A 27,354-nucleotide genomic window follows, 5' to 3' on the forward strand; every position below is an offset into this window, starting at 1 on the left:
CGTCATTCGAACGCGACTCGGGAAAGGCGAACTAATCGAAACGCGCAAGTTCAGATTACCCTGCCGCTTCTTCTGAGACTGAGGGTAGGTCAGGAGCAAGGAGTGGGGCGACTCAAAGGAGAATAGGTTGAGATTCGAGAACAGGAGACGGCATGAACCAGCCTATCTAGCCAGCCATTATGTGGGCTGAAGCCAGTAGGCGGAGCTTGCCGCCAGATTGGTTCACCCAAAAGAATAGCAAACGCTTATTAGAAGTAACAGATTGCCTATGCGTGGTCTCTGTAAAAAGTCGACGAATTCCGAGGCGACCAACGAAAACCAAGACAATTTTCGACAAAAATAACGAGGAAAACTGAAACCGACGATATCTAAAGTCAACGAAAACCGAGGTTTCACTGTATTAAAATAGGGGCATAACTAATCTGCGTATAAACAAGCGTGTGACGCCTATGCCATTGAAGGTTTGAAAATCTTGTAAAGTATCCCATGCAGGTATAAAACAGTTTGAAAATGAAATCTTAGTTCTGATCACTAATGCCCCATTCTTCCTGAATAACACCCCCCACCCCCTCATTCCTGATTCAGAGTTGCATTTCAGTGGCTATGGAAAGATTTACCCATAAGGGTTTGGTAGTTTAGAGAGAGAAAAGTTGTCTATTTTGCCAGCAAGTTTCTTATCTTTACAATTTGCCAACATAGTAACAATCCTGAGAGTAGTTACTGTGTAAATGTAATTGCTCTTTTAGGAATATCAATAAAACAGTACTTAGTAACTTTGTTAACCTGTTGATTGAAAGGACTATATCATTTGCCAGACTATATTCTACAACATAATTTGTGATTTGTAGATACTTGTGTGTCTGAATTGATGTGCAAAGCTTGTCCTTGGAAGTCCTAGTAAATCTCTTCTTAAGCACCTCTATTTTCCAGAGAGATCAGCCCCCCCCCCCCCAACCGGGCTGCCAAGAGGGGGGGCAGGGGGGGGACAAAATTCCCCGGGCCTCCAAGGGGGGCCCGGTGCCGCAGTCCCACCCGCCCTCCGTCGTCGACCGTCTGCCCCCTGCGTTGAAATCGCAGTCTCACCTCCATGAAAGCAGCGCTGCAGGCAGCAGAACGCCTCCCTTCGGACCTCCTTCTCCTCCCTGTGTCCCGCCCTCATCTGACGTAACTTCCGCGAGGGCGGGACACGAGGGGAAGGAGGCCCGAAGGGAGGCGTTCTGCTGGCTGCAGCGCTGCTTTCACGGAGGTGAGACTGCAATTTCAATGCAGGGGGCCCGGCCCGGTGGTGGACGGAGGGGGGGGGGGAGCGACGGCGGCGACCTCGAGGGGGTGGAGGGGGGAGCAGTGGCTGTGGCGACGTCAGGGGTGGTGGTGGTGGTGGAGGGGGAGCGGTGGCGACCTCGGGAGGAGGTGGGGAGTAGCGGTGGTGACCTCGGGGGGGGGTGGTGGCGATAGTTAAAATTATGTGCTGTGATAGTGAAAGCCTTTGGAGAGTATATCTGCTCATGTGCAGCCACAGATGCCACATATCAGAGGAGTGCAAGCAGCTTCAGCAGTTCGTGCTAGTCCACCGTTGCTTATTGCTGCCAGCCAACGAGACTGCACTCCCTGCCGCATAACGGGTTTAGCAGTGGTTGGGGGTAGGGCTGAACAGGTGATTTCAGGACACATGAGTTGCAAGATCCCTGCAGGCTGTGTTTGTATGCTCTTTTGTAAGCCAGACTTGGCAACTAAAAACTAACTTGCGTCACTGCTGTAATGACAGAATAATAGTTGAAGTACAGAAGCTGTTTGAGACCGTCGCACCCGAGTCTGACTAGGTCCCTATGACACGCGTAGCCATTTTCGATGACACGCGGCGCTGCCGCAGTGTGGTCCGCCCTCCCTCCTCGCTCCCGGAAACTAACCTTAAAGCCTCCTTTCACGTCGCAGCAGCAGGGCAGGCCACGCCTTCCTTCCGTGTCCCGCCCTCGCCTGACGTAACGTCCGCGAGGGCGGAGCACAGAAGGAAGGAGGAGAGGTCTGCCCTGCTGCTGCTTGCTTGCGACGTGAAAGGAGGCTTTAAGGTTAGTTCTGGGCCCGGTAGCGGGTGGAGGGGGGGGGCCCAGCGACCTCTGGTGGGCAGCGATCTCGGGTAGGGGGGGCCGGGGGCGGTCCTAGTAGCAGTGATTTTTCTCGAAGTGACACACCACCCGAGTTATGCTCGGTTTTTTGGCGAATTTTGACACACCAAGCTCAAAAGGTTGCCCATCACTGGACTAGGTTCTGCAATACTTCAGTATCAAGTGGTTATCTTGTGGCATTGCATGCAAGTCATTCAAAAATTCACTGTTCAAAGTTTCAGATCTGGCTGCCTTTTAACAGCAGACTTCACTGAATTTATTCTTAATCCAGCCACATCGTAATTTCATCATTCCTACCCAGTTTGACCAGCTACAGATAAGCACGTTGAGGTCTTTCTCATTAATAAAACTGTCCAGTTTAACTGGATAGAAGTTGCTGCTTGATCCATTTTATGATTTAAATTGCTATGTGGTGGTTTGTCCACATGATGTCAGTAGAGCCTATCTTTAATTTACAAGTGTGTCTTTATAATGGATTAAGGATTGCCAAGTATATTCCATCTCGAAACAAGTGTATTTGTGGTTAGAAGCACTCTTTTAAACTAGTTCTAATGTCATGGTCTTTAATAGGAAAATCTGATTTATACTACTGATCCAGAGTCTATTGAAGTGAATACAAAAGATATGGACAGTACACTCAGTCGGGCATCCAGGGCAATAAAGAAAACATCCAAAAAGGTAAAATTATTCATCGTGTTTCATAAATTCTTTCAAAATGGTTTTTAATTTGAGCGTTGGGAAAACTGTTCTTCTAAGCATCATTCTTGTATCCTTTAAGCCGGAGCAGCTGGTTAGTGCTTTTCAAAAGTCTTCATACCCTTGATTACAAAGCAGGCAAAGCAGAACCCTCTAGAAGGGCTGACACCATAAACACTAAATCCAGCAATTTCCCCTTTTACATTACATCTATTGGTCCAATAACAATTTATTGAATACCCAGTGAATCCGAGCAGGCAAGAACTCTTCAGCAAAATAAAGCAGGGGAGCAGTTAAGTGTGGATTAAAATCACGTAAAATGATCGTATTCTATAAATCTAAACTCAAAAGCAACAAGACATCCCAACAATGGAGTCGGCTGTAAAGATGAGGCCTCGACTCTCGGAGCTGGCATCCGAGTACTTGAGTCTGACTTGGACAACTGCCCAATGTCAGCAGGAAAATGTTGGTATAAAAATGAATTAGTGTCCAAGCTGTGAACCCTTAAAAATGCCTAGGGAGCTTAGACCTTCCTTTTTATTTTAAGGTGACGGGCTTTCTGCCTCAGAGACATACCTATAGGTCTCATTTAGATGGACAAGAGCAGAGATGGTTGCAGTGAATAGTTTAATATTGATTCTTGCTGTAACTTAATTTTGGTTTTAGAGAGGGTAGTGAGACAATTTTACACTCGGGAATTTGGGTTGCAGAAGGGCTCTTACTACAGTGGGAATGAGAAGAGAAACATTTATGGAGTAAAGCTGCAGGTAATTTTGCTTGACTTTTTTTTTTTAATTTTTTTTATTTGCTCATGAACCGTCTGTTTCTAGTTCTGCTGTAGTACACTTTCATTTTCGTCCACATGTATGTATTAAGTACATAAGTATTGCCATACTGGGAAAAACCAAAGGCCCGTCAAGCCCAGCATCCTGTTTCCAACAGTGGCCAATCCAGGTCACAAAGTTTATTTTTTAAATATTGTGCCCAGTGGGGAAAAATGGAAGAACCTGAACTGCTAATGTAACATAGGGTTAAGTAAGAAGAGGGAAACAAAGGCTGCAGGGGTCACTTCTGGGCTGTTTGGGGCTCTAGGGCACATCCTGAGGCGTTGCGGGCATTCCCGTTGTTTTCGGGACCCGAATTGGGCCGAAACGTGATTGGGGAGGATGTTCGGGGCCACTCTTGTGGGGACCTGGCTGCCAAATTCGGGGCCGTTTCGGTGGGCCTGTGCTGTTTGGCCGTTTGCGCGCCATTTTGGGGGCCGGTTTCTGGGTCGAGGGAGGCAGCGCCAAGTTTTTCTGACTCCCAGGGACGATTGGGCACGTCCCCGGGAGTGAAGAGCTGCACTGGTGGGGTGCGGTGTTTCAGCGCCGACTCTGCTGCTCGCCAGGTCCGTGTGTTTTCGGGGCCTGCCTGGGCTCGGGGGAGGCGATCGGGTTGCTGCAGTGGCAGCGAGGAGGTTTTCGGAGCCCGGGAATGGTTGGGTACGTTCCCGGGCGCGGAGAAGTGCACTGGACAGTGCTGGCGTTGGTGGGCCTGTTTACCGGCCAGTTGAGGGCTAAGATTATTTTTTTTGCTTTTCCCTTTAGAAACAGCGGAGTAGAAAGTGTCAGACATCTAACTCGTATGACTAACCATCTGCTCATCCTAATAAGCATAGCCTCCTTTCTTTAGTCCTATCTGAATCTTGTCCTGAGGTTTAAGAACGGTGTTTCTTTTGACAATTTTTAGGTTACCAGAGCATTTTCTTTCTCAAAAACACCAAAGAGAGCACTACAAAGAGCTTTACTGGGGCACAGTACACCAGAAGGAAGGAGTCCAAGCTCCAGTAGTGAGAACCTTCTCGGCAGCCGTATGACCAGCACATCATCTTTAGCAGTAAGTGTAAACCAAGCTGATATGAAATTGTGTAACGTAGTCCACTCTGGCGAGAAATGTGTTTTGAGACCATTTTGAAGCAGGAATTTATTTGAAAACTGCTTTACTGCATTGTTTTCAAGTCTCGCATGGGTAATGCTAATCTTGTATTATAAGAGGATGTTACAATGTTAGTTGATGGAAGCATGTTGGAGGTAGCCCCATGTTGCTGCTTGAGCAAGCTCAGCTATTGCAATGCTTAATTATTTTTCAAGGGAAAAATGACTCCTGACTTTGGCATTTTTCACCCTTCATCTAAGTCAAATCCAGACACACGAGTGTGCCCCCCCCTCCCCCAGTCAGGTAGATAAAACTTCTTGTGATCTTGGGCAACCCACTCAAGCCTCCATTGCCTCAGATACAAACTTAGGTTGTAAGCCCCCCACATCCCCCTTTCAGGGACAGAAGAATACTTCCTGTATCTGAATGTACACTACTTTCTATAGCTTTTTGGTTTGCAGGTAGTATATAAGAAAATAAAACCTTAAAAAAGCTATTACCAGTGGTACTGGTTTCCTTCTCTTCCTCCTGTCCCTTTCCTGTTTAAGCCAACCCTGCCTGGAGGTGGGGGGGGGGGGGGGGGGGGGGGAGAGGCCTTTTGGTAAAGCAGTTACTGTAAAGCATTTGTTTCCATAAATCTTTGAAAAGACATCTCTTCAACAAAGCCTACAAAAAAGAACCCTTAACAACTCAATTCACTACCCATCCCACTCAAGTATTAAAATACACCTCTTAACCCACCCTATCTAACACTTACTTCTCTACTCCCTCATACATCTTCTGATTATTACTGATTGTATCTAAGATTCTGTCATGACTATGTCATAACAACACTCTGTAAGCCACATTGAGCCTGCAAATAGGTGGGATAATGTGGGGTACAAATGCAATAAATAATAATAATAATTATAGGTTACTGCAGCTGGGACCCTCATTAAGAACCAATAAGGGGGGGGGGGTGGCTGAGGGGTGTGAGTCTGTATGACTCATTGGGAAGAATTTCTGTTGGACTGTAGAAATCCGATTGTGGTTCCAAAATGGCAGCTCCCTCGAAGTACAGGAAGTACCATGAAACATGTAAGGCTGCTGCTTGTACCATGCCTCAGTTGAAGAAAGCGTTAGGAGTCCTGTAGCATGGTTTGGGTGGGGCCCACCTCATTTGGCGGTAGTAGCTGGGTGGATTCCCTATGAGCTATGATGGTGACAACAGTAGCAGGTGCACTCCCCCCGACTACATGTGGGGGGAAGCTAACTCAGTAGGAATGATGTGAAATTTTGCAGGCCTACAAGCCTGATGGAGGAATTGGCTATGAGCCTATCAGCAGCACTAGATTCTTTGGGGCCACAGAATTCGAGCCTTTCTGTATTGTCTTTTTATTTTTTTGGCTGTATTCTGTAAGGGGTCCTTTTATTAAGTTGTGCTGAAATATGGGCTGTGATGGTGTAGGCTCGTGTGTCGGGAGCTCGCAGAACATTTTTTCAGCGCACCTGTAAAAAAAAATGCCTTTTTAAAAAAAATTTTCATCGGAAATGGACGTGCGGCAAAATCAAAATTAGCACGCCTCCATTTTTGGTCCGAGACCTTGCCACCAGCCATTGACTTAGCGGTGAAGACTAATATGGTAACTGGGCGATAATGGTCTATGCACGCCCAAACGCCGATTTGCCACCCGCGCAAGGAAATAAAAATACTTTTGGACGCACGCCAAAAATGAAATTACCGCAAGAGCCACGCAGTAGCTCCATTTGGGCGTGCGTAGACTCTTACGTGGCGTAGTAAAAGGGCCCCTAAGTGTGAGTTATTTAAGTGGAGATGCTCAATACTTCTATCCCTTCATGAAATATAGTGGAATCTGTGTATTTATCCCACACATTTTTCAATTATGTCACTTTTTTTTTTTGTTGACACCCCTGTTTTCTGTGGATGATCTTTCCAGGAGTGTTTAATGCGTTTCGGTTCCCTCCTTGCAACTTTGTCGTCTTTGCCTCTCTATTTTTGGAAAAGACGGGTTTTTTTTTGTTTTACAGTCTTTCAAGGATTTAAATGACTAATATTTTGTATTGTGTTGTGTGTTAGTTATACCCATCTTGCACCTGGCATAAGTGGCACACTAAATTCTGGTTTGCGCTAGTATTCTGTAATGACACTTTGGTGCACAGATGGCTGTTATAGAATTGGTGCTCCAAGCATGTGGCATCAGCTCACCTAACTAGAGGTGTCGTGTTATAGAATTGCCCCCCTAATGTCCCTAGTTTGCACTGATGAGACACTTCACCCATTCAGTATTGGGATAATTTGAATGTTCCCACTTAATACAGTCTATTGTTTTCCATCTTTAGTAGCTTCTCAATTAACAAAAGTCAGGTTTTCAGTGTCCTGGTTAGTAAATTGTAAAGGGTAAAGCCCACTGTAGCCAGATTTCAGTCTGTTGCTAGCAGATTTTGCATTCTCCCTTAATGTATGGAACCCTTAACACTTTTAATTTACAATTTTTTTTTTTTGTATAGAATAAGATGAAGTACAATTTTAACACATACAGTGTCATTCCACCACCAGTTCATTCCCTTGTCACGTAGATATTTTTCCACCCTGGTTACAATGTTCCATTGGATGTCCCTTCTCCAAGTGGCCTTTAGGTAACCCATTTTCTCTATATCTTTGAGTACCATAGTATCTGCAGACCTTCCTAATTTCTTCCTAACCTTAATATTACTCGAATCAGTGGTCTTCACACTGATTATTGTTGTGGTCAGGTTTCTTTCCTCTGAGTGGACACCCTTGTCTACCATCCTCAGTTCTGTGGCTCAGCCAGTACATCACTGTTTTCTATGTGAAACTTTTGCACTTTAGTGAAATACAGGAACATCACATCTACTGTAGCCTTGATGTACTTCTCTTGTGGTGGTGGGAGGCGGGGCTGGTGGTTGGGAGGCAGGGATAGTGTTGGGCAGACTTATACGGTCTGTGCCAGAGCCGGTGGTTGGGAGGCGGGGATAGTGCTGGACAGACTTATACGGTCTGTGCCAGAGCCGGTGGTGGGAGGCGGGGCTGGTGGTTGGGAGGCGGGGATAGTGCTGGGCAGACTTATACGGTCTGTGCCCTGAAGAGCACAGGTACAAATCAAAGTAGGGTATACACAAAAAGTAGCACATATGAGTTATCTTGTTGGGCAGACTGGATGGACTGTGCAGGTCTTTTTCTGCGGTCATCTACTATGTATGTTACTATTCATATTTGTCCTTATGAAACCATGCTACCTATCATCACGTAACACTGATTCAAAGTACTACACTAATCTGTCTTTTAGTGTTTCCATTATCCTACCTCCCACCAATTTTATACTAAAGGTCTGTAGTCTACTTCTTCCTTTTTTTATTCCACTTTTAAGTTTTGAATTTTTATCGGCTTGGCTGTACTTATTTGGTTATCTTGTTTTTCTCTTTGATTTTTTTAATGTGAAAAGCTCGAACTCAGAACATTTGGTAACTTTTTTTTTTTTCATGTTTTTGATAAAGTTCTATTATTTTTAGCTAATTTCTTCTGTAAAAGTAAAAAGGCAAATTTTCTTTTGGCATGTACCAAATGTGGGTAATATGCTGTGGGAGAAGGGGCAATTTAATTTCTTATCTGGACTTTGAAATGCGTCTTCAGTTTTTTCTTATTCCTGTGAATGTTACGGACATTTGGTATCTTCGTTACTCTGATTTTTCTCTTTGTAGAAGTTTGTCTTAAATTCCAACTTGATGATTTTTCTTTTCTTTTGTATATTCTTCTACTTGTTATTGCCCTTATCCCAAATCTGTTTTGTCTGCAGTGAGATGCCAAATCCCTCAGATGATGACGGTGGTTATTAACATTATGTACAGCTTCTATGGAAATTGGATGATCTTCCATTTTTAACCAGTTCGTCATCATTCTTGAACAACAGTGTGTTTTAAACAGCTTGAGGGTCAATATTCAGCTGTCGGCAGTGAGCGTTTTGCTCACCGCCAACAGCATTATTCCCAAATATTCAAAGCTCGGACCTGTGCAAACTTCAGCTTTTGAATATTTGCTTTATTTGTAAGCCAGCTAACATATAGCCACTTAAGTAAATATTTGTCACTGTCTCCCTGTTTTTTGTTTTTTCGGTAAGTGCTTATAAGTATTCCAAAAATGGCCATTGATCTAAAACCCACCTACTTGTCCTTTTTTTTTTTTTTTTTTTAATTTGCATAATAACTTCTCTAAACCTAGGTATAAAGTTCTGCAGCAGTTTAAAACTAAATTTGAGAAGCTTCTGGAAGCTGCTAAGTGGAACCAGATCATGTGACCTTGTGCTTGCTCTGTTTCTATAGTTTCATCTTTCTGTGTGTGTGTGTGTGTGTAGGAATATCTTTTACAGCAGCTACCAGTTTAGGGTGATTTAGTGTAAAAATATTGTGTACTACCAACAGTACAATTTACTAGCTCATAGTTGGCTTGATATGTTGGGAAAAAAATTAACATTTGAAAGACTTAAACCACCACTGTTGTCATGGATCCCAAGTATTTGAATATGTGAAAGTATCAAACATATAAAGGGCGAGTGACCGTACTCACTCGCAAATGCGCAGTAGAGACTTCCCTCTCTGCCCCGCCCCCGTTTCAATACGTGGTGATGGGGGCGGGACAGAGAGGGAAGTCTCTACTGGCATGCTGCAGACGTCGGAACTGCTCCCCCTCCCCCGGAGTCGCCGCCGCCCCTCCATCTGGCCCGAGCACTGTGAACTTACATCAGCACGCAGCAGCAGGCACATCAGCAAAGCTGCCGTCAGGCTTCCTTCTCTGCCTTTGTCCCGCCCTCGCCGACGTTACGTCACACGAGGGCGGGACACAGGCAGAGAAGGAAGCCCGCCTCGACGGCAGCTTTGCTGATGTGCCTGCTGCTGCGTGCTGATGTAAGTTTACAGTGCTGCTCGGGCTGGGTGGAGGGGCGGTGGCGGCGACTCGGGGGGGGGGGCTTGGAAACCCCCCCCCCCCCATTCCAAAAGTAGCCCGTTTTCACGGGCTCAACGGCTAGTGTGGCATAAATTATATGTGTGGGCTGTCAGCAAACCCAATTGGAAAACAGGAGTAAGACCATGAATTGCCCAGTCATGTATAACATTTCTGAAGAAGTTGCCCATAAACTTTTTTTTTTTTTTTTTTTTTTTTTTCCCTTCTCCTTGTGGTTCCAATAAGTTGTCAAGGTTGAAATTTTATGGACTGTTGATGCTGCTTTAAATAATTTTTCAAACTACATTTGAGCAGAGAAACAGGAAAGCTACTATATTTCGAACCTGCATTGAAATCTGAAGGTTTAGTACCATTTAGTACTTAATGAATCTGTTGTGGCTTCTGTCATGTATAACATCAGTGGAATGCGATTTCATGTTTCTGTACAAGACTACTTCAAGCAATTATTTTAAAACATTTTTCCTCATTCCCTTCCTGTTCATAGATTGCACGTTCCAATTCTACCTTCAGCATAAATGGACCTGCCAGACACGCTATTGTTCAGCGCTCAAACTCCCTTGATGGGAGTTCCTCAAGTCCTAGGTCTCGGACTATTCTCTGCCCAGGTTCCACAAGTACTTCATTGTTACATCCTTTTAAAGGAATGACTAGCCCTAAGAAATTAACTCCTAATAGTCAGCTGCTATCCAAACCACCCACAATCTCAGTCGTTGCTGCTTCTGAACACGTGGAAGAAAAGGAGCAAAGCTCCGTTAACTCTCTCAGCAAGGAAAAGGAAACCTCTCCTTAATGTCCTGATTGCCAGAGAAGTGAGATTAATGTTTCTTTTTGGGCTCATTATAACAAAAGCTGAACTAATGGGTATACTGGCTAAGAATTCTGTTCACATTATTCCTGTGTGGTTACATACTTCTCTTTATTCTTAATATGCTGCTTTAGTTATTCCAGGTAACGTTCGTATTTCTTTGTAGATGCACAACTTCAATTTGGATGTCAGACCTTTCTTTCCAAGCTGATAATGAGCCGACACTTTTTGCATAATTGTTGAATTCTATAGTTTACACTTTTGTAAACTAGATGCCTAAAAGCTGAAAGTTGTGCCAAGTTAGTTCCTAAAGACGTCTGTACGGAAATGGGTGACGGTCACTGGCAAGTCTTTGGTTAATAGGAGGAAGAGAAAATATTTGTCTGCTCATTTAATTTTGATTTGAGTTTGTTTTCCATACCATATTTTCCACGTCAGCCAAATGAATTTCTTGCTGTTTTCTAGATGGTTTTTGAATAGTGAGAAATTCATAGAATGTTTTCGTCCCAAAACATTTTAGGAAGGTTGTTTTGGCTTGAATGTTGTCTATTTATTTGGAGCTTTAGCCAGATAAACTGCAAGATACTTGGACCTGCTAAATAACATGCAGGTAATCTCCAGGTAGTATGAAAATTCTAGTAATTCGTTAACTTCTATGGGAATAGAACATAAAACTCCCTTGGGTGGGGGGATTCATGTTGAGTCAGAGCGTGAATTAAAACAGCCTGAACTTTTTTTTTTTTTTTTTTTTAATTTATCAAATTTCAGCACTCACCTTTTTTGTGTCTGACAGTTTTTCCAAACTTAAAGGATATTCCCCTGAAATGTTCTGGTAGGCAATATTTTTTTGCAGGAAATTGTCCTGCCTTTGGAGTAACGGTACAATGTCCATGCATTGCATGTATAATTAGTCTCCTGTGAAGTTTGAGCCCCAAGTTTTAGAACAGTAAGTACAGAGTTTAATCACTTTAGTCTTTGATTTTGCAAATCTTTTGTTAGGACTTCAAAATACACAATTGAAAGCTGTACAGACAGCCCAGAAATCGGTGGCTAGGGTTTTGGTTGGCATGACTAAATTTGAACATATGACACCAGTTTTGGAAAGTTTACACTAGTTGCCTATAGAATATAGGATTCAGTTTAAAATGGCCTGTTTGATGTTTGTTTACACATCAAGTATCAGAGGTCTTGGCAACAAAGCTTCATGTATCAACCAAATCGAGTAGAAAAGATCAGCAACTCGGAAATTGTTGGATAATCACATCATGTGATATGCTCTAGGGAATACAGAAGTAAAGTTGTTGGGGGTTTTTTGTATTGCTGGACCAGCTTATTGGAATAAACTTCCATTGTGAATACGGAATATTTCAGACTTTGTTTATGAAAGCTTATAAGCTGGATAAAGTATGACTTAATTTATTTGCTTCAGGATTTTGATTTGTTTTATTTTGTAGTGTTTTATTTGTCTTTTTAGATTGTGTATGTAATTAAGTAATCTGAGAACTACAGATTCAAGCAGAAAAATTTTTTTTTTAAATAAAAAAAAAATACTGGCATTGACCAAAGTATAACCACCAGAATGTTTTGTCTTGACTGAGTTGGTTTAGGCTTTGCATTGGTACCTAAGAACGTGGTATAATTTGAAACGGAGTATATATGGGGTTGTAATGCATTTCATAACAAATTAGGTTAGTCTGGGTAAAATTGATGTATATAAACTTTTTGTGTGTGTGTGTTTAGAAAACCTGGGAGCCAGTGCGAAGAATTAAAAAAAAAAAAAAAAAAAAAAAAAAAAAGTTAACCCGGGCTAATGTTTTTGAAGAAAAGCTTGGAAAGAATGATCTGTGGTTACTAAATGCACAAATTGCACATGGACACAAGATGCACATATATAGTACTTCAAATAAACACGAGTATCCGCCATACGAATTACCAGGTCTTGCAGAGTTCATGGACATTTAGAGTGGTGATGGGAGTGCATTTCATTTTTACTCAAAGGAAAAATGTGACTTTCAGTAGATTTTAGGGTCTAGTTGTTATGTTTCCATTTAAGAAAAGGCTTAAAATTTTGTTTTGGATGCTGCTAGTAGCCTATCTGAAGACTGACTTTTTTTTGTTTTTCCTTTTAACAGGGTATCCCGTCACCTTCACTGGTCAGCCTTCCATACATGTTTGAAAGGAAATATCACACTTTCAGTCGGTCTACAACCCACTTGATATGAAGATGTTCACTTCCAGCAGATCCTGTATGATCTAAATGACTATTACTGACAATTGACTGTACTGCATACTTCATATGGTACTCGCTACTTGCACTTGACTAGGAAATTTAGGATCAATAACCACGTATATCCCACAGTACTACTGCAGCTTTTATTAGTTTTAACGGAAAAGTGGCATATGTGGCTCGGGGTATTTAACTTTCCGATCCTAACAGCATGCTGTAAAAGTTCTGTGAAACACATTTGGAACAGTATTTAAAGCTGACAGTAGTATCGGAATTTGTGTTAAATTTAGCTGCTGTGGTCATTTGTCACAATCCTACAACTTTGGAGTATTGTAACAAATTAATTGGATTGGTGACTCATGTGTTTGTTTGTTTTTTTGGGGGGGGGGCATCTTTAATTTATGATCCATGATTTTTAATAAGAAGAGGGTTTTCTGCATTCCCTCTAGAGCAGGGGGTGTCCAATCTCAAAGTTGGGTTTTCAGGATTTCCCCAATGAATATGCATGGGATCTATTTGTGTGCTTTGAAGGCAGTGCATGCAAATAGATCTCATGCAGATTCATTGGGGAAATCCTGGAATCCCAGCTTGGTTGAGGCCCTCGGACTGAGGTTGGACACCCCTGCTCTAAAGGATTATATAAGAACCTGTAGAAACAAAGGTGTGTTTCTTTTGGCCCATTTTTTAAATGGTATGAATTTATACTTCTTGTGAAATATTAAAATAAACTGGATTTTGGCTCTGGAGCAAATCTGCCCTGTAATGGCAAAAGGAAACAAGTGTCTATTTTTACTGAAGTACTTGCTTTGCTTTCTTTTGCCATTGCAGAGAAGAAATGTGTTCTGCATGGAGCTGAGTTTTTTTTTTGGTTTTTTTGTCATGCATACGATACTGTTTTGTGTGGAGTTGCAGGAGTGAGGGCCAAAATGCTACTTCATCTTGTGGAAACCCAACTAAATTGTTGGATGTCACTTTTTTTTGATATGGTAGAAATTGATCATGACATTTATAGCTTTCATTTTGTGCATACAAGACAAAAAGCGTTTTTTTTTTTTAATTAACAGAAGACATAGCTATGCCATTCAAATGAAATAACCTTAATTATGATGTCCAATTGAAATGTGTATGTACAGGATGCACAGTTTCTCAGCATTTGCTGTATTTTGAAACACTACAAATGTTTTTTGGTTTATAGTAGGCTGCTTTTGTTTTGTTTTCTATTCTACTTTTATTGTCAGTGTGTTGTGTTAGTCCACGTTTGATTCTGCACTTTGTCGTATTGTACAAACGTTTTGTTTATTTTAAATTTTGTATCTCGTCTGCCAAAATAGTAATTTTGTAATGGAAAAATGCATTCCTTCTGAAAATATGTAAAATTGCTTTGTTCCAACATTTTAAAATAGTTTATATTCAATAAATTATGTAAATAAACTGTCACACTTTTTCACTTTCTGTTACTACTTAGAATGATTTACCTGGGCAGTATAAGTTCCCTTACTGACCAAAGACTGCATGCCAAATTTCTCCACTGTACCCCTTGGTTGTTTTTGAAGCTAACAGGAGTCATCTCAGTGGAGACATTAATTTTCCTTCTAGCCTACTGTTTCCCGTCCTATCAAAAGATCTCGCCAGTGCTTTGTGATACTATATTTTAAAACTACAACCACAAAAAGAGCAGAGAGTCTACAAAACAAAATAGTATGGGATTCAAATTAAAATGTGTTAATCTTCAAAAGACCTAACGCCAACTATCTGCTTCAGAAGTACTTCATAACACTGCTCACACACACCAAAAACAATGGCCATTTTCGTAGACCCTTTGCTGAGGATAGACTTGGCAGGCCTTATCGTAATGTAACTCCTTGAAGATAATGATTGTTTTTGGGGCAGTGTGAGTAATGCTATGATGTACCCATGAAGCAGGTGGTTAGCTGAAACATGTTGGGTCTCTTCGAAGTTTGAAATGTAATAACTTTTGTTTTGTCCTGGATTGTACTCTTGTGAACTCCCTCCTCTCGTCTAGTGACTTATGCTTTCTGCAGCGGGATGCCTCTGTTCATATCTAGTTAAAACTAATCCATACCCAAAGCACCTGATTCCCAATAGACAATTGATTCAACCAAGTATCTCCTGGAGTGGCAGTACAGCCAAGCCATGAAGCTGGAGATTTGTTTTAACTTGGAGAGAAGATAGTGATTTACTTTGAAAACTAATTCTATATGCTAAGAACATAAGTGACCTACTGGATCAGATCAAGTGTATTAAATGTAGTATCCTGACCCCAACATTGGTCAGTCCAGATGCTCAAGGACTAGATGGATTCTTTATTCATACCCTGCGAGACGTGGGTTCCTTAAGACTACATAACTGCTAATGGTTAATGGACGTCTCCAAGAACTTGTCTAAATGTTGTTTTTGTGATGGTGGGGGTGTATTATATGCAAGTGGGCAACAAATTCAGCAGCTTGTCTGTTTTAAAACAGGTTTTACATTTAGTGTCCATATCTTGTGATTGAATAAATAAAGGACTAAATTCTATGATTGGGGCAGTGGAGGAGTAGCCTAATGGTTAGTGCAGCAGGCTTGGATCCTGGCAACCTGGGTTTGATTCCCTCTGCAGCTCCTTGTGACCTTGGGCAAGTCGCTTAACCCTCCATTGCGCCAGGTGCAAAGACTTATATTGTGAGCCCTCTAGGGACAGAGAAAGTACCTGCATATAATGTGTACAGCACTGCGTATATCTAGTAACGGTATAGAAATGAGGGAGGAGGAGTAGTAGTAATGCCAAAAAACCCCAAACGCTAAGTACTATTTTATAAACAGCGCTCAAAGTTGGGTGCTGTTATAGAGTACATAAGCACTGCCACACTGGGAAAAGACCAAAGGTCCATCAAGCCCAGCACTCTCTGACAGCGGCCAATCTAGGCCCAAGGAACCTGGCAAAAAACCCAAAATTTAATAACGATCAATGGACTTTTCCTTCAGAAATCTGTCCAGACCCCCTTTAAATTCAGCAAGGCCAGCTGCTGTCACTACCTTCTCCGGCAATGAGTTCCACAGTCTAACTACAAAACTTTCTCCGATTTGTTTTAAACCTACCACATTCTAATTTCATCTTGTGTCCCCTGGTTCTATTATTGTTAGTGTAAACAAACGCTTCACATCTGTCCGCTCTACCCCACTCATTATTTTGTAAACCTCTATCATATCACCTCTCAGCCGCCTTCTCTCCAGGCTAAAGAGTCCTAGCTGTCTTAACCTCTCCTCATAGGGTAGTCGTTCCATCCCTTTTATCATTTTTGTCGCCCTTCTCTGCACTTTCTCCAATTCTTTTATATCTTTTTTGAGATGAGGCGACCAGAACTGAACACAATACTCCAGGTGCAGTCGCACCATGGAGCGATATAACGGCATTATCCTCATGCTTGGTTTGCATCCCTTTTCTAATAATACTCAACATTCTGTTCGCCTTCTTAGCCGCCACAGCACATTGAGCTGAAGATTTCAACGTCCTATCCACGATGACTCCCAGATCCCTTTCTCGGTCCGTAACTCCTAACGCGGAACCTTGCATAACATAGCTGTAATTCGGGTTCCTCCTTCCCACATGCATCACTTTGCACTTGTCAACGTTGAACTTCATCTGCCATTTGAACGCCCAATCCCCCAGTCTCACGAGGTCGTCTTGTAGCACTGGGATCTGTGCCCAATTTTAGGCATAAGGATTTATACCAGCTGAAACATGGTGTGAATCCTCGCATGTAAATTAGGCGCAGATCCATAGAATTATATAATAGTGTATGTATCTTTAGGGAATGCCCCTGGTCCGCCAATGACATCGTTCCCTTTTCAGTTGCACTCTTAAAGATTTGCACTTGCATCTGTATAGAATAGAACTTAACAAGATGTGCATAAATTAAAATTGTTGCCAATTAGCACCAGTAATTAGTGCTCAATTGCCAATTAACTGCTCATTTGTTAATTATGGAATAAACTCAATACATGCCAAATTTCAGCGTGCAATTTTGGGTGCCGTATATAGAATACAGGGAAAACTCATAAAATGTACTTATTGCAAAAGTAATATACAGCATGTTTCCCCACAAACCTTATGTAAACTTCCATCAAAATTGAACAAGGGGAAGATAAAACCCCTTCACTCTATATTTTCATATAACCATACCACTAATAAAAGGGAAAACAAAGGGAGGGGTAAAAGCTCCTTACAAAAACTAAAGAAAAATTGTATGTTCAACCCAAAGTGGAACACGCACAAAAAAAAAAGTGAAACAAGAAAAAGAGGGGCAAAGAGAGAAAATTCACCAAGTCATGTGTATTTAAATATAAAAAGCCTTTACACTTGGTAAGAGTCCTATTGTGCAATCGACACTGTCATATATGGACCATAGCCTTGCTACCCCACTTATGGAAAGGAGTCATTCCAACAAATTTCCAGGAGCTCACTGGGAACAGCTTAGCTGGATTAAGGCTGTTTAATGAAAATTGCTTGGAATTTATATCTGCCTAGGAAAAAAAAAAACAGGTCCCATAGGATTATCGCAGCTCTGGATGTTCAGTAGGCTTTTGTCTTTGGACTCGACTACCAGATGTCTCATAGTGCCCTTCTCCCACAGTCCCTCCAACACTAAGAAACGGTGGAGAAAAGTCAACAAAGTCTCAAGCGTTTAGAGTACTTCTGTTGGACATCTGTGGCCATGGAGACCTTGGGTAGAACAGCTACATTTTAATCCATTCATGCACATCATACTGAGTTTCCAGCACCTATTTCCATGGTAAATGTTTAAATATTTGAAAGATATTAGCATACAAACTTTTTCAAAAGACAGGAAAGCAATAGAACTAGAGGGCATGAATAGACGTTGGAAGGGTGGGTGGAGGTTGACTTGGGAGTAACGTCAGAAAGCATTTTCACAGAGTGGTAGCTCTCTGGCATGGTCTCCCGCAGTAAGTGGTGGAGATGAAAATGGTAATGGAATTAAATATGCATAGGATAAACGCAAAGGATTCCTATATAGAAAGAGAATGGAACCAAAATAAAATTACTGATGTTTAGATGGCAACTCCAGTAATTAGGCAATAAGGCCAATGCTGGGCAGACTTCAATGGTCTATGCCCTGATTTATGGGTAGATGGATCTGGATGAGCTGGAGTAGGACTTCAAAGCTAGTAGCTGGGGAGTAAGTCCGATGCCAGGCAGACTTCTATGGTCTTGTCTTCCAAAATGGCAATGACAGATCAAGATGAAGTATGCAGATGTTATAAGGCATCATGCATATTCTCTGAGTTTCTTATTGGGCAGACCAGATGTACAGTGGAGTTTGCTTGCATGGTATACTTGTGATCAAATTTTTGGTACCCAGGAAGTTCAGATTTTTTTTTTTACATTTTGTTTTTAAAGAAAATATTCTTCCTGTCTCAAAAACATAATAGAATAGCGAAGAAGTGAACCAGTTTCCTATGAGGAAGTTCATAAGAACATGCCGATCAACGGAGGCAATTAATGTGGTATCAAACTGCCCCAATGAGACAATCCTGAGGATTCCCATTTTTTAAAAGCATTGAAACCTATTGCTGGCTGAGATGGGGTTAGCAGAAATAGGCTTATGCCTGGATCGGAAAATCCACCTCCCCATCCATCTGATCCCAACTTTGAAAAGCATGTAAAGCGGACGGGCATGATTCCTCTGTCAAGACTGAAGTGATAGGGCAGCTACATTGATTGAGACAGTTTACTTGGACCAGCTTGATGCTTTGTGTGTTAAATATGTAAAATATGGACATGATCCTGAAACAATTCCACTTTTATTTGTGCTACTCTGATACAAGGACAGATTAGGCAGGAATCCATACCTCCCAGTTTCCTGTCCCTATACAGTATACCCAACAAAAAGAAGGTCCAGTTCTCCCGCAAAACACATAAAACAACAAAGAAAGCAGGAGAAAAACCAAAATAGACCAGATAGAAACCACAAAGAGTAAGAGCACCGAAAAAATTTATTAAGACCTTACACGGTCCGTGTTTCGGCCAACCGGCCTTCTTCAGGGGTCTTCAGATTGACGTATACAGATGTGCCTCCAGAATTCTCATGGAGTACAAGGCATAAACGCTGGTGCTGTCTAAAAACAAACGTCGGCGTGTATACTAGTACCGTGTAGGGTCTTAATAAACTTTTTCGGTGCTCTTTCTCTATCTGGTCTATTTTGGTTTTTGTCCTATACAGTATACACCTAGCTATTCTCTGCCCCCTCAATCCAGAGCTTGCTTTCAATTGAGAGACTCGTATGCATTAAATGAATGCATGGATATGAGGGGTGTGTTGGTGGCAGGAGTGGTTTGTATGGAGAGTTGGGTGTATGTGGGATAGTTAGAAGTATGGATGTGTGGAGGTATGTGTAACTTTGGAATCGCCTATTGGTGTTTCATCCAGCTGCTTGTGTTGCTCTTTACCAGTGTGCTAGAAAGACAAGGATGAGGAGGGGGTGCATGTTTCTGGTTTTCAGAATCATCTGAGAGCAACTAAGCTTACAGAATCTGCTACATTTAGGTGATGTTTCTGTCCATTTTGAAGAGTTGTATGCTTTAGGCAAACATTGATCCTTATTTCCATAATGCTGTCCAATAATTTCATTTGTTTGAAAACAAAAACATATAGCTTTATTTTTATTCTATTATTGAGGCTTTTCTGCTGCTTGCATTATATAAGTGTATAGTAACAGGCCAGCTTTTAATGATTGATTGTCTCCTTTTAAATAGTCTGTTCAATTGAAATGTTTTTTCAGTCAAAAGCTTAATCTCCAACTCAGTGCATCAAGCTAGTGATCGAAAGACCCAAAAACTAGCACAATTCAGCCAAAGATTACAAATGATTATTTATACCTACACACACATAAGGGTTAAATGAAAAGTAATGCCTTTATAACTTTAGTTTAAATGAAAATAATGAATAAAACATGAAAACATTTGAAAATTGCTCTTATTGCATGTATTTGTTTCTAAATAGTCGCCACCATTTGTTATGTTTCTTCAAATTTATTTGTTACATTTGTATCCCACATTTTCCCACCTTTTTGCAGGCTCAATGTGGCTTACATAGTACTGTAAACGGCGTTAGCTGATTCCGGTATGAACAAGGTGATATTGAGGTACATGTATGGTAAAGACCATTGGGGGGAACTTAGAGAGGAAGAGGAAGGATTAAGTTATGTCCAGTTAGTCTTTGGTTACGTTATGTCGCTGGTATCCCTTGCCAGTCAGGATTTCAGGATATCCAAAAAGGAATATGCATGACAGACAAGTTTTTGAAAGCCATTGCAAAAGAGCTTCACATCTTTTTCAACCAGTTGCTCATGGTTCTTTTCACCTCTTCATTTGAGTTGAACAGAGGCCCCCTGCAGGTCTTCCTTCAATTTTAGAAAAAGCTGGAAATCGCATGGCACTAAAAGAGATTCTATATGGCGCCTAAAAAAAATTGGCGCTGAAATCAGTGCCGACTAAGTGTATTCTATAATTGGCACCTAGATTTAGACGCCAATTATAGAATAAGCGTAGTTAATATTTCAGCACCTAAATCTGTGCCAGCTAAAACGTAAGTTAAACCCTGATGTGTAGATTTAGGTGCACTGGGCCATATTCTATAACTAGGCGCCTAAATTTCAGAATGTTCACGAAACAACCCATTTCCACACCAATAACCCCGCCTCTTTTTGCCTGTGCGCATGAGAAGTTCAGTTAACATTACAGAATACGCTTAGCGAGTTGTGCACCTAAATTCTAATCAGTGCCAATTAGTGCTCATTATTGCTTAAGTATTGATATCAGTGCTCAGTTTAAGCCAATTAAGTTGTGTGGTGTTATAGAATCTGTGCTGATTTTGGCACCTAAATCTAAGAGTACTATATAGAATCTAGGGCTAAGTGGGCTGTATCGCAGGTGCGGTAAGACTGAGACCCATCTTAATTGCCTCTGTGGTGTTTAATGTTGTATGAGGCCTAGTGTCATGTTGTAACAAAATTTCCTCCTTGTGCTTCCAAACTGTTCTCTATCATTCTTTCAAAGTTTTCAGGATTGCAATGTAATGGTTAATGGTTGCACCAGGTTCAAGGAAGTTCATGTAAACACCTTGTTCCAAAAATTGTAGTCATGACTTTTCCTGCAGAAGGATGTGTTTTGAATTTTTATTTGCAGCTGAACCTTGCCACTGATACTCCATGGATTTTTGTTTTGTTTCTAGCTCATGCTGGCCTTGTGTTTCATTGGCTGTCATGATCTTGTGAATTTTTTTTTTACCTTGGTTCTCATACCAGGACAACGATTGCTGACAGATTTCAAGGCAAAGCTTTCATTTCTGCAATTGGTGTATCTTGCAAAAAAAACTTTCGATATCCAAGAATATCAATAATATAATCCACGTGTTCCTCTGTTCAAGTGTCAGTTGTTTCCCTTTTGAGTTATCCTTTGATTCTTTTATGAGTTCTTCAACTTCTCTCATGTGAGACTTTGTTTTTGATTACACGAATCAGCCCTCCTTGAGCCCCAGTCTCATCACTTTTTGGTCTAGTGATGTACAGTACTCACATGAACATTCATCACCATAAATGACCTGCATGTAGCAGTGAATTTCATTTGAAGGGATTCCTTCAACAGTCAGAAATTCTATCATGGCATGTTCCCTCAGATTTTTGCGACCCAAGTGCATGCAGGGTCATTCACTTGGGTCGCAAAAATCCAAGGGAATGGTATATAGGGGGTGTAGTGCTTCAGTGTGCGAAAGAAGAGCGGGACTTGGGATTGATTGTGTCTGACGACCTTAAAGCTTTCAAACAGGTAGAAAAAGTGACGGCCAAAGCCAGAAAGATGCTTGGGTGCATAAAGAGAGGCATGACCAGCAGGAAAAAGGAGGTGATAGTACAGTTGTATAAGTCTCTAGTGAGGCCTCATTTGGAGTAGTGCATGCAGTTCTGGAGACCGCACCTACGGAAAGCTATAAACAGGATGGAGTCGGTCCAGAGGGCGGCTATGAAATTAGTAAGCGGTCTTGAATGCAAAAATTATAGGGGCAGGCTTATGAACCTCAACGTGTATACGCTGCAGTGGCGTAGCCAGACTGCCAATTTTGGATGGGCCTGAACCCAAAGTGGGTGGGCACAAAATTTTCTCTCTACCCCCCTCCCCCAGCAAAATTTAGTCACGCTAATCAGATGCATTTGTCACACAGGGTAAAGTGCTGCTTTTCAGTGCATCAGATTTCAGAAAATTTATTTAATAGCCTAACACCCTTTTCAATGAGCTTTCAGAGGCCAAAACCTCCTGCCTCAGGTCAGTATAATGCTGTTACGGTATCCTCGCCTGACCTAAGGAAGGAAGTATTGGTCTCTGAAACTTCATTAACACAGGTACCATATTACTTTATCCTAAATTAAAAATAAAATTATTTTCTTTACCTTTCTTGTATGGCCATTTACTTTTTCTCATTGTGTCGCTCCCAGTCTCTAGATTCTGCTTTCCTTCGTTTTCGCTTAACTCTTCTGCCACGGTTTCCTGGTCATTTCTCATTTTTCTCACCTTTTTCTTTGCTTTCTTCAATATTTTTCTGCCTCTCTCTCTCTGTCCTGATTTAATTCATTCTTACTATCCATTCTTTAATTTCCTTCATCTACTTATGGCTTTTCATCTTTTTCTCACCCTTGTTCTCCCCATGCCCCTTCCTCTTATTCTCCAGTCTTTCACTACTCTCCTTTTCCATCCAGCAGCTCTCTTCTTTCTCTCCCCATCCTTCCAGTAGTCTCCCCTCTTTCTTTCTGCATCCTTCCGTCCAGTGTCACCTCTTTCTCCCTACCCTTCCATCCAGCGTCTTCCCTCTTTCTCTCCCCATCCTTCCATCCATCTATCCTCTCTCCTGATCCTTCCATCTAATGTCTCTCTCCCTCTTTCTAACCAGTGTCTCTGTATCACTCTACCCTTTTCTGTTCAGTGTCCCTTCTCTCTCCACATCCTTCCATCTGTTTTCTATCTTTTCTCCCCATCCTTCCATGTTTTCCCTCATTCTCCCCATCCTTCCATGTTTTCCCTCATTCTCCCCATCCTTCCATGTTTTCCATTGCAATTTCATGATCTAATTGGACTAAGCGCCTGTCCAAATGAATATTTGGCAAGATAAGTGATTTTACTTTTTGATAAAGAAAACAAAAAATTCTATATAAGAAAAAAATCGAGGGTTTTTCAAGTCTATGATGACTTTTTCTACAGGCTATAAAATGAACACTCAGGTGTATAGAATATAGCTGTAGTGGTTGAGACTTTTCCCTCATAGACAAAAAACTCTGCTTTATATGTATTTAGATTCCCTCATTCTCTGCCATCCTTCCATCTGTTTTCCCTCTTTTCTCCCCATCCTTCCATGTTTTCCCTCTTTCTCCGAGGACAAGCAGGCTGCTTGTTCTCACGACTGGGTGACGTCCGCGGCAGCCCCCACCAACCGGAAAAGGCTTCGCGGGACGGTCGGCACGCAGGGCACGCCCACCGCGCATGCGCGGCCGTCCTCCCGCCCGTGCGCGACCGCTCCCGCCAGTTCCTTTTTTTCCGCGTCTGGAGAGAGTCGTGCTTTGCCGCTCTCTCTGCTTTCAGCCGCCGGAAAGTCGATCGCGTTTCCACGGCTCGTTTTCTATTTAATTTTTTGTTACCGCCGGTTTCTCTTTTCTTTTTCAAAAAAAAAAAAAAAAAAACCTGAGCGTGTGGAGCACGCGCTCCCTTTTTCCCTCGTTTCCAGCGGGGACGCCGCGTTGCGCTTTTCTTTTTCGAGGTGTGATTTTCGCCACCATTGACGACTTTGACTTCGCCGACGCGATTTTTCCGTCGATGTCCTCGAAGGTCCCGAGTGGATTTAAAAAGTGTGGTCGCTGCGGCCGGCCGATCTCGCAGACCGACACCCACGCTTGGTGCCTCCAGTGCCTCGGGCCGGAGCACAATATCAAGTCGTGTTCCCTGTGTCTCGGTCTCCGGAAACGGACTCAAGTTGCGAGGCAAGTTCTGCGGGACCGTCTTTTTGGAACTTGCGCCGGCCCCTCGACGTCGACCTCGACGGCATCGGTATCGACGCCCGGTCCTTCGGTACCGGTATCGATGCCCGAGACATCGGCACCGATGGCATCGACCCCAGGAGAACAGGTCCCGTCGGCCCGCCGGTCCGCCGGCGAGGGTGGAGGTGAGCGGCCGCATGTGCAGTCGGCCCCGGTCACTCCCTCAGCCCGTGGTCCACGGGACCGAACCCTGTCTGACCCGGCTCCTCGAGACCGAGGGGGATCGTCCTCCTCCTCCTCCATACCTCCCGGCGCCGGTGACGCGCATCGAAAGAAGGACAAGAAGCGTCGTCACCGGTCGCCCTCGGTGCATCCGGACATCGGAGAGGAGGCGACGCCGAAGCGTCATCACCGAGAGGAGAGGTCCCCGTCGGTTGTGGAGGTACCGACGCGTCAGGGTTCCGGCACCTCGGTGCCGTCTCCTGGCCCCCATCAGCTTCTGACACCGACACCCCTGCCGGCCCCACCGCCTTTCCCGGCAGCGGGCCTGGACGAGTGCCTCAGAGCCATCCTTCCGGGGATCCTGGAAGGGCTGATGCGCCAGGCTGTGCCGGTGCCGGGGGTGCTTGCGCCCTCGGCGCCGATGTCTGTGGCGCCGGCGAGCTCTAGCCCGGCGCCGGGGCCGTCGACACCGCCGCCGCTTGCGGCGCCGGTCTCGACCGCCACGCAGGTGGAGTCGACGTCGATGGAGGGAGCTCCATCCCCGCCGACGCGGGAGTCCACCGCTCGACGACACCGAGACCTCGGTGCCTCGACGTCGAGCCGGGCCCGGTTCAGGACTCAGCTACATGAGCTCATGTCCGATACCGAGGAGGAGGCCTCCTGGGGGGAAGAGGAGGACCCTAGATATTTCTCCTCAGAGGAGTCTACGGGCCTTCCCTCGGACCCCACGCCTTCACCGGAGAGGAAGCTCTCACCTCCTGAGAGTCTCTCCTTTGCCTCCTTTGTGCGGGATATGTCTATTAGCATTCCCTTTCCCGTGGTCTCTGTGGAAGAGCCGAGGGCCGAGATGCTCGAGGTCCTCGACTATCCATCACCACCTAGAGAGTCCACCACGGTGCCGCTGCACAATGTCCTCAAGGAGACACTGCTTCGGAACTGGGTGCGACCGTTAACTAACCCCACCATTCCCAAGAAAGCAGAGTCCCAGTACAGGATCCACTCGGACCCAGAGTTAATGCGGCCCCAATTGCCCCATGACTCTGCGGTCGTGGATTCTGCTCTCAAGAGGGCACGGAGTTCGAGGGATACCGCCTCGGCGCCCCCGGGGCGGGAGTCTCGCACTCTGGACTCGTTTGGGAGGAAGGTCTACCAATCCTCCATGCTCGTGACCCGCATCCAGTCATACCTGCTCTATATGAGCATCCACATGCGGACTAATGTGCAACAACTGGCGGACCTGGTCGATAAGCTCCCGCCGGAGCAGTCCAGGCCTTATCAGGAGGTGGTCAGGCAGCTGAAGGCGTGCAGAAAGTTCCTGTCCAGGGGTATCTATGACACCTGTGACGTGGCATCTCGTGCTGCGGCCCAAGGTATAGTGATGCGCAGGCTCTCATGGCTGCGTGCCTCTGACCTGGACAACCGCACCCAGCAGAGACTGGCCGACGTCCCTTGCCGGGGGGATAACATTTTCGGTGAGAATGTCGAGTAGATGGTGGACCAACTGCATCAGCGGGAAACCGCTCTCGACAAGCTCTCCCACCGGGCGCCTTCAGCATCCACCTCAGCAGGTGGACGTTTTTCCCGGGCCCGGCAGGCTGCACCCTATTCTTTTGCAAAGCGTAGGTACAACCAGCCGGCCCGAAGGCCTCGTCAGGCACAGGGACAGCCCCAGCGCGCTCGTTCCCATCAACAGCGTGCGCCTAAGCAGCCCCCTGCGCCTCCACAGCAAAAGCCAGGGACGGGCTTTTGACTGGATCCACGGGAACATAGCCGCCCTCAAAGTGTCCGTACCGGACGATCTGCCGGTCGGGGGGAGGTTAAAATTTTCTCACCAAAGGTGGCCTCTCATAACCTCCGACCAGTGGGTTCTCCAAATAGTGCGGTGCGGATACGCCCTGAATTTGGCCTCCCTGCCTCCAAATTGTCCTCCGGGAGCTCAATCCTTCAGCTCCCATCACAAGCAGGTACTTGCAGAGGAACTCTCCGCCCTTCTCAGCGCCAATGCGGTCGAGCCCGTACCACCCGGGCAGGAAGGGCAGGGATTCTATTCCAGGTACTTCCTTGTGGAAAAGAAAACAGGGGGGATGCGTCCCATCCTAGACCTGAGAGGCCTGAACAAATTCCTGGTCAAAGAAAAGTTCAGGATGCTTTCCTTGGGCACCCTTCTGCCAATGATTCAGAAAAACGATTGGCTATGTTCCTTGGATTTAAAGGATGCATATACTCACATCCCGATACTGCCAGCTCACAGACAGTATCTCAGATTCCGCCTGGGCGCACGGCACTTTCAGTACTGTGTGCTGCCCTTTGGGCTCGCCTCCGCCCCACGAGTGTTTACAAAGTGCCTCGTGGTGGTGGCGGCGTACCTACGCAGGCTGGGAGTGCACGTGTTCCCATATCTCGACGATTGGCTGGTCAAGAACACCTCGGAGGCAGGAGCCCTCCGGTCCATGCAGTGCACTATTCAACTCCTGGAGCTGCTGGGGTTTGTGATAAATTACCCAAAGTCCCATCTCCAGCCAACCCAGTCTCTGGAATTCATAGGAGCTCTGCTGAATACCCAGACGGCTCAGGCCTTCCTTCCCGAAGCGAGGGCCAACAACCTCCTGTCCCTCGCTTCGCAGACCAGAGCGTCTCAGCAGGTCACAGCTCGGCAGATGTTGAGACTTCTGGGTCATATGGCCTCCACAGTTCATGTGACTCCCATGGCTCGTCTTCACATGAGATCTGCTCAATGGACCCTAGCTTCCCAGTGGTTCCAAGCCACCGGGAATCTAGAAGATGTCATCCGCCTCTCCACCAGTTGCCGCACTTCACTGCTCTGGTGGACCATCCGGACCAATTTGACCCTGGGACGTCCATTCCAAATTCCGCAGCCCACGAAGGTGCTGACGACGGATGCATCTCGCCTGGGTTGGGGAGCTCATGTCGATGGGCTTCACACCCAGGGTCTGTGGTCCCTCCAGGAAAAGGATCTGCAGATCAACCTCCTGGAGCTCCGAGCGATCTGGAACGCGCTGAAGGCTTTCAGAGATCGGCTGTCCTGCCAAATTATCCAAATTGGGACAGACAATCAGGTTGCAATGTATTACGTCAACAAGCAGGGGGGCACCGGATCTCGCCCCCTGTGTCAGGAAGCCGTCGGGCTGTGGCGCTGGGTGTGCCAGTTTGGCATGCTCCTCCAAGCCACATACCTGGCAGGCGTAAACAACAGTCTGGCCGACAGACTGAGCAGAGTCATGCAACCGCACGAGTGGTCGCTCCATTCCAGAGTGGTACGCAAGATCTTCCGAGAGTGGGGCACCCCCTCGGTGGACCTTTTCGCCTCTCAGACCAACCACAAGCTGCC

General features: G+C 44.4%; 1 protein-coding gene across 1 annotated transcript in view; it reads left to right on the forward strand.

The window, feature by feature from the left end:
- Window positions 1-12,733, forward strand: part of ECT2 (epithelial cell transforming 2) — a 79,592-nt gene extending 66,859 nt beyond the window's left edge. Inside the window, exons 24-27 of the mRNA XM_030216850.1 lie at window positions 2,694-2,801; window positions 4,551-4,697; window positions 10,199-10,523; window positions 12,652-12,733. Coding sequence (XP_030072710.1) covers window positions 2,694-2,801; window positions 4,551-4,697; window positions 10,199-10,504 — 561 coding nt within the window. The 3' untranslated portion in view covers window positions 10,505-10,523; window positions 12,652-12,733. The remainder of the gene's footprint in view (window positions 1-2,693; window positions 2,802-4,550; window positions 4,698-10,198; window positions 10,524-12,651) is intronic.
- Window positions 12,734-27,354: the final 14,621 nt, after the last annotated feature.

This window comes from Microcaecilia unicolor, chromosome 10 (genome assembly GCF_901765095.1).
Source record: "Microcaecilia unicolor chromosome 10, aMicUni1.1, whole genome shotgun sequence".
NCBI lineage: Eukaryota > Metazoa > Chordata > Amphibia > Gymnophiona > Siphonopidae > Microcaecilia > Microcaecilia unicolor.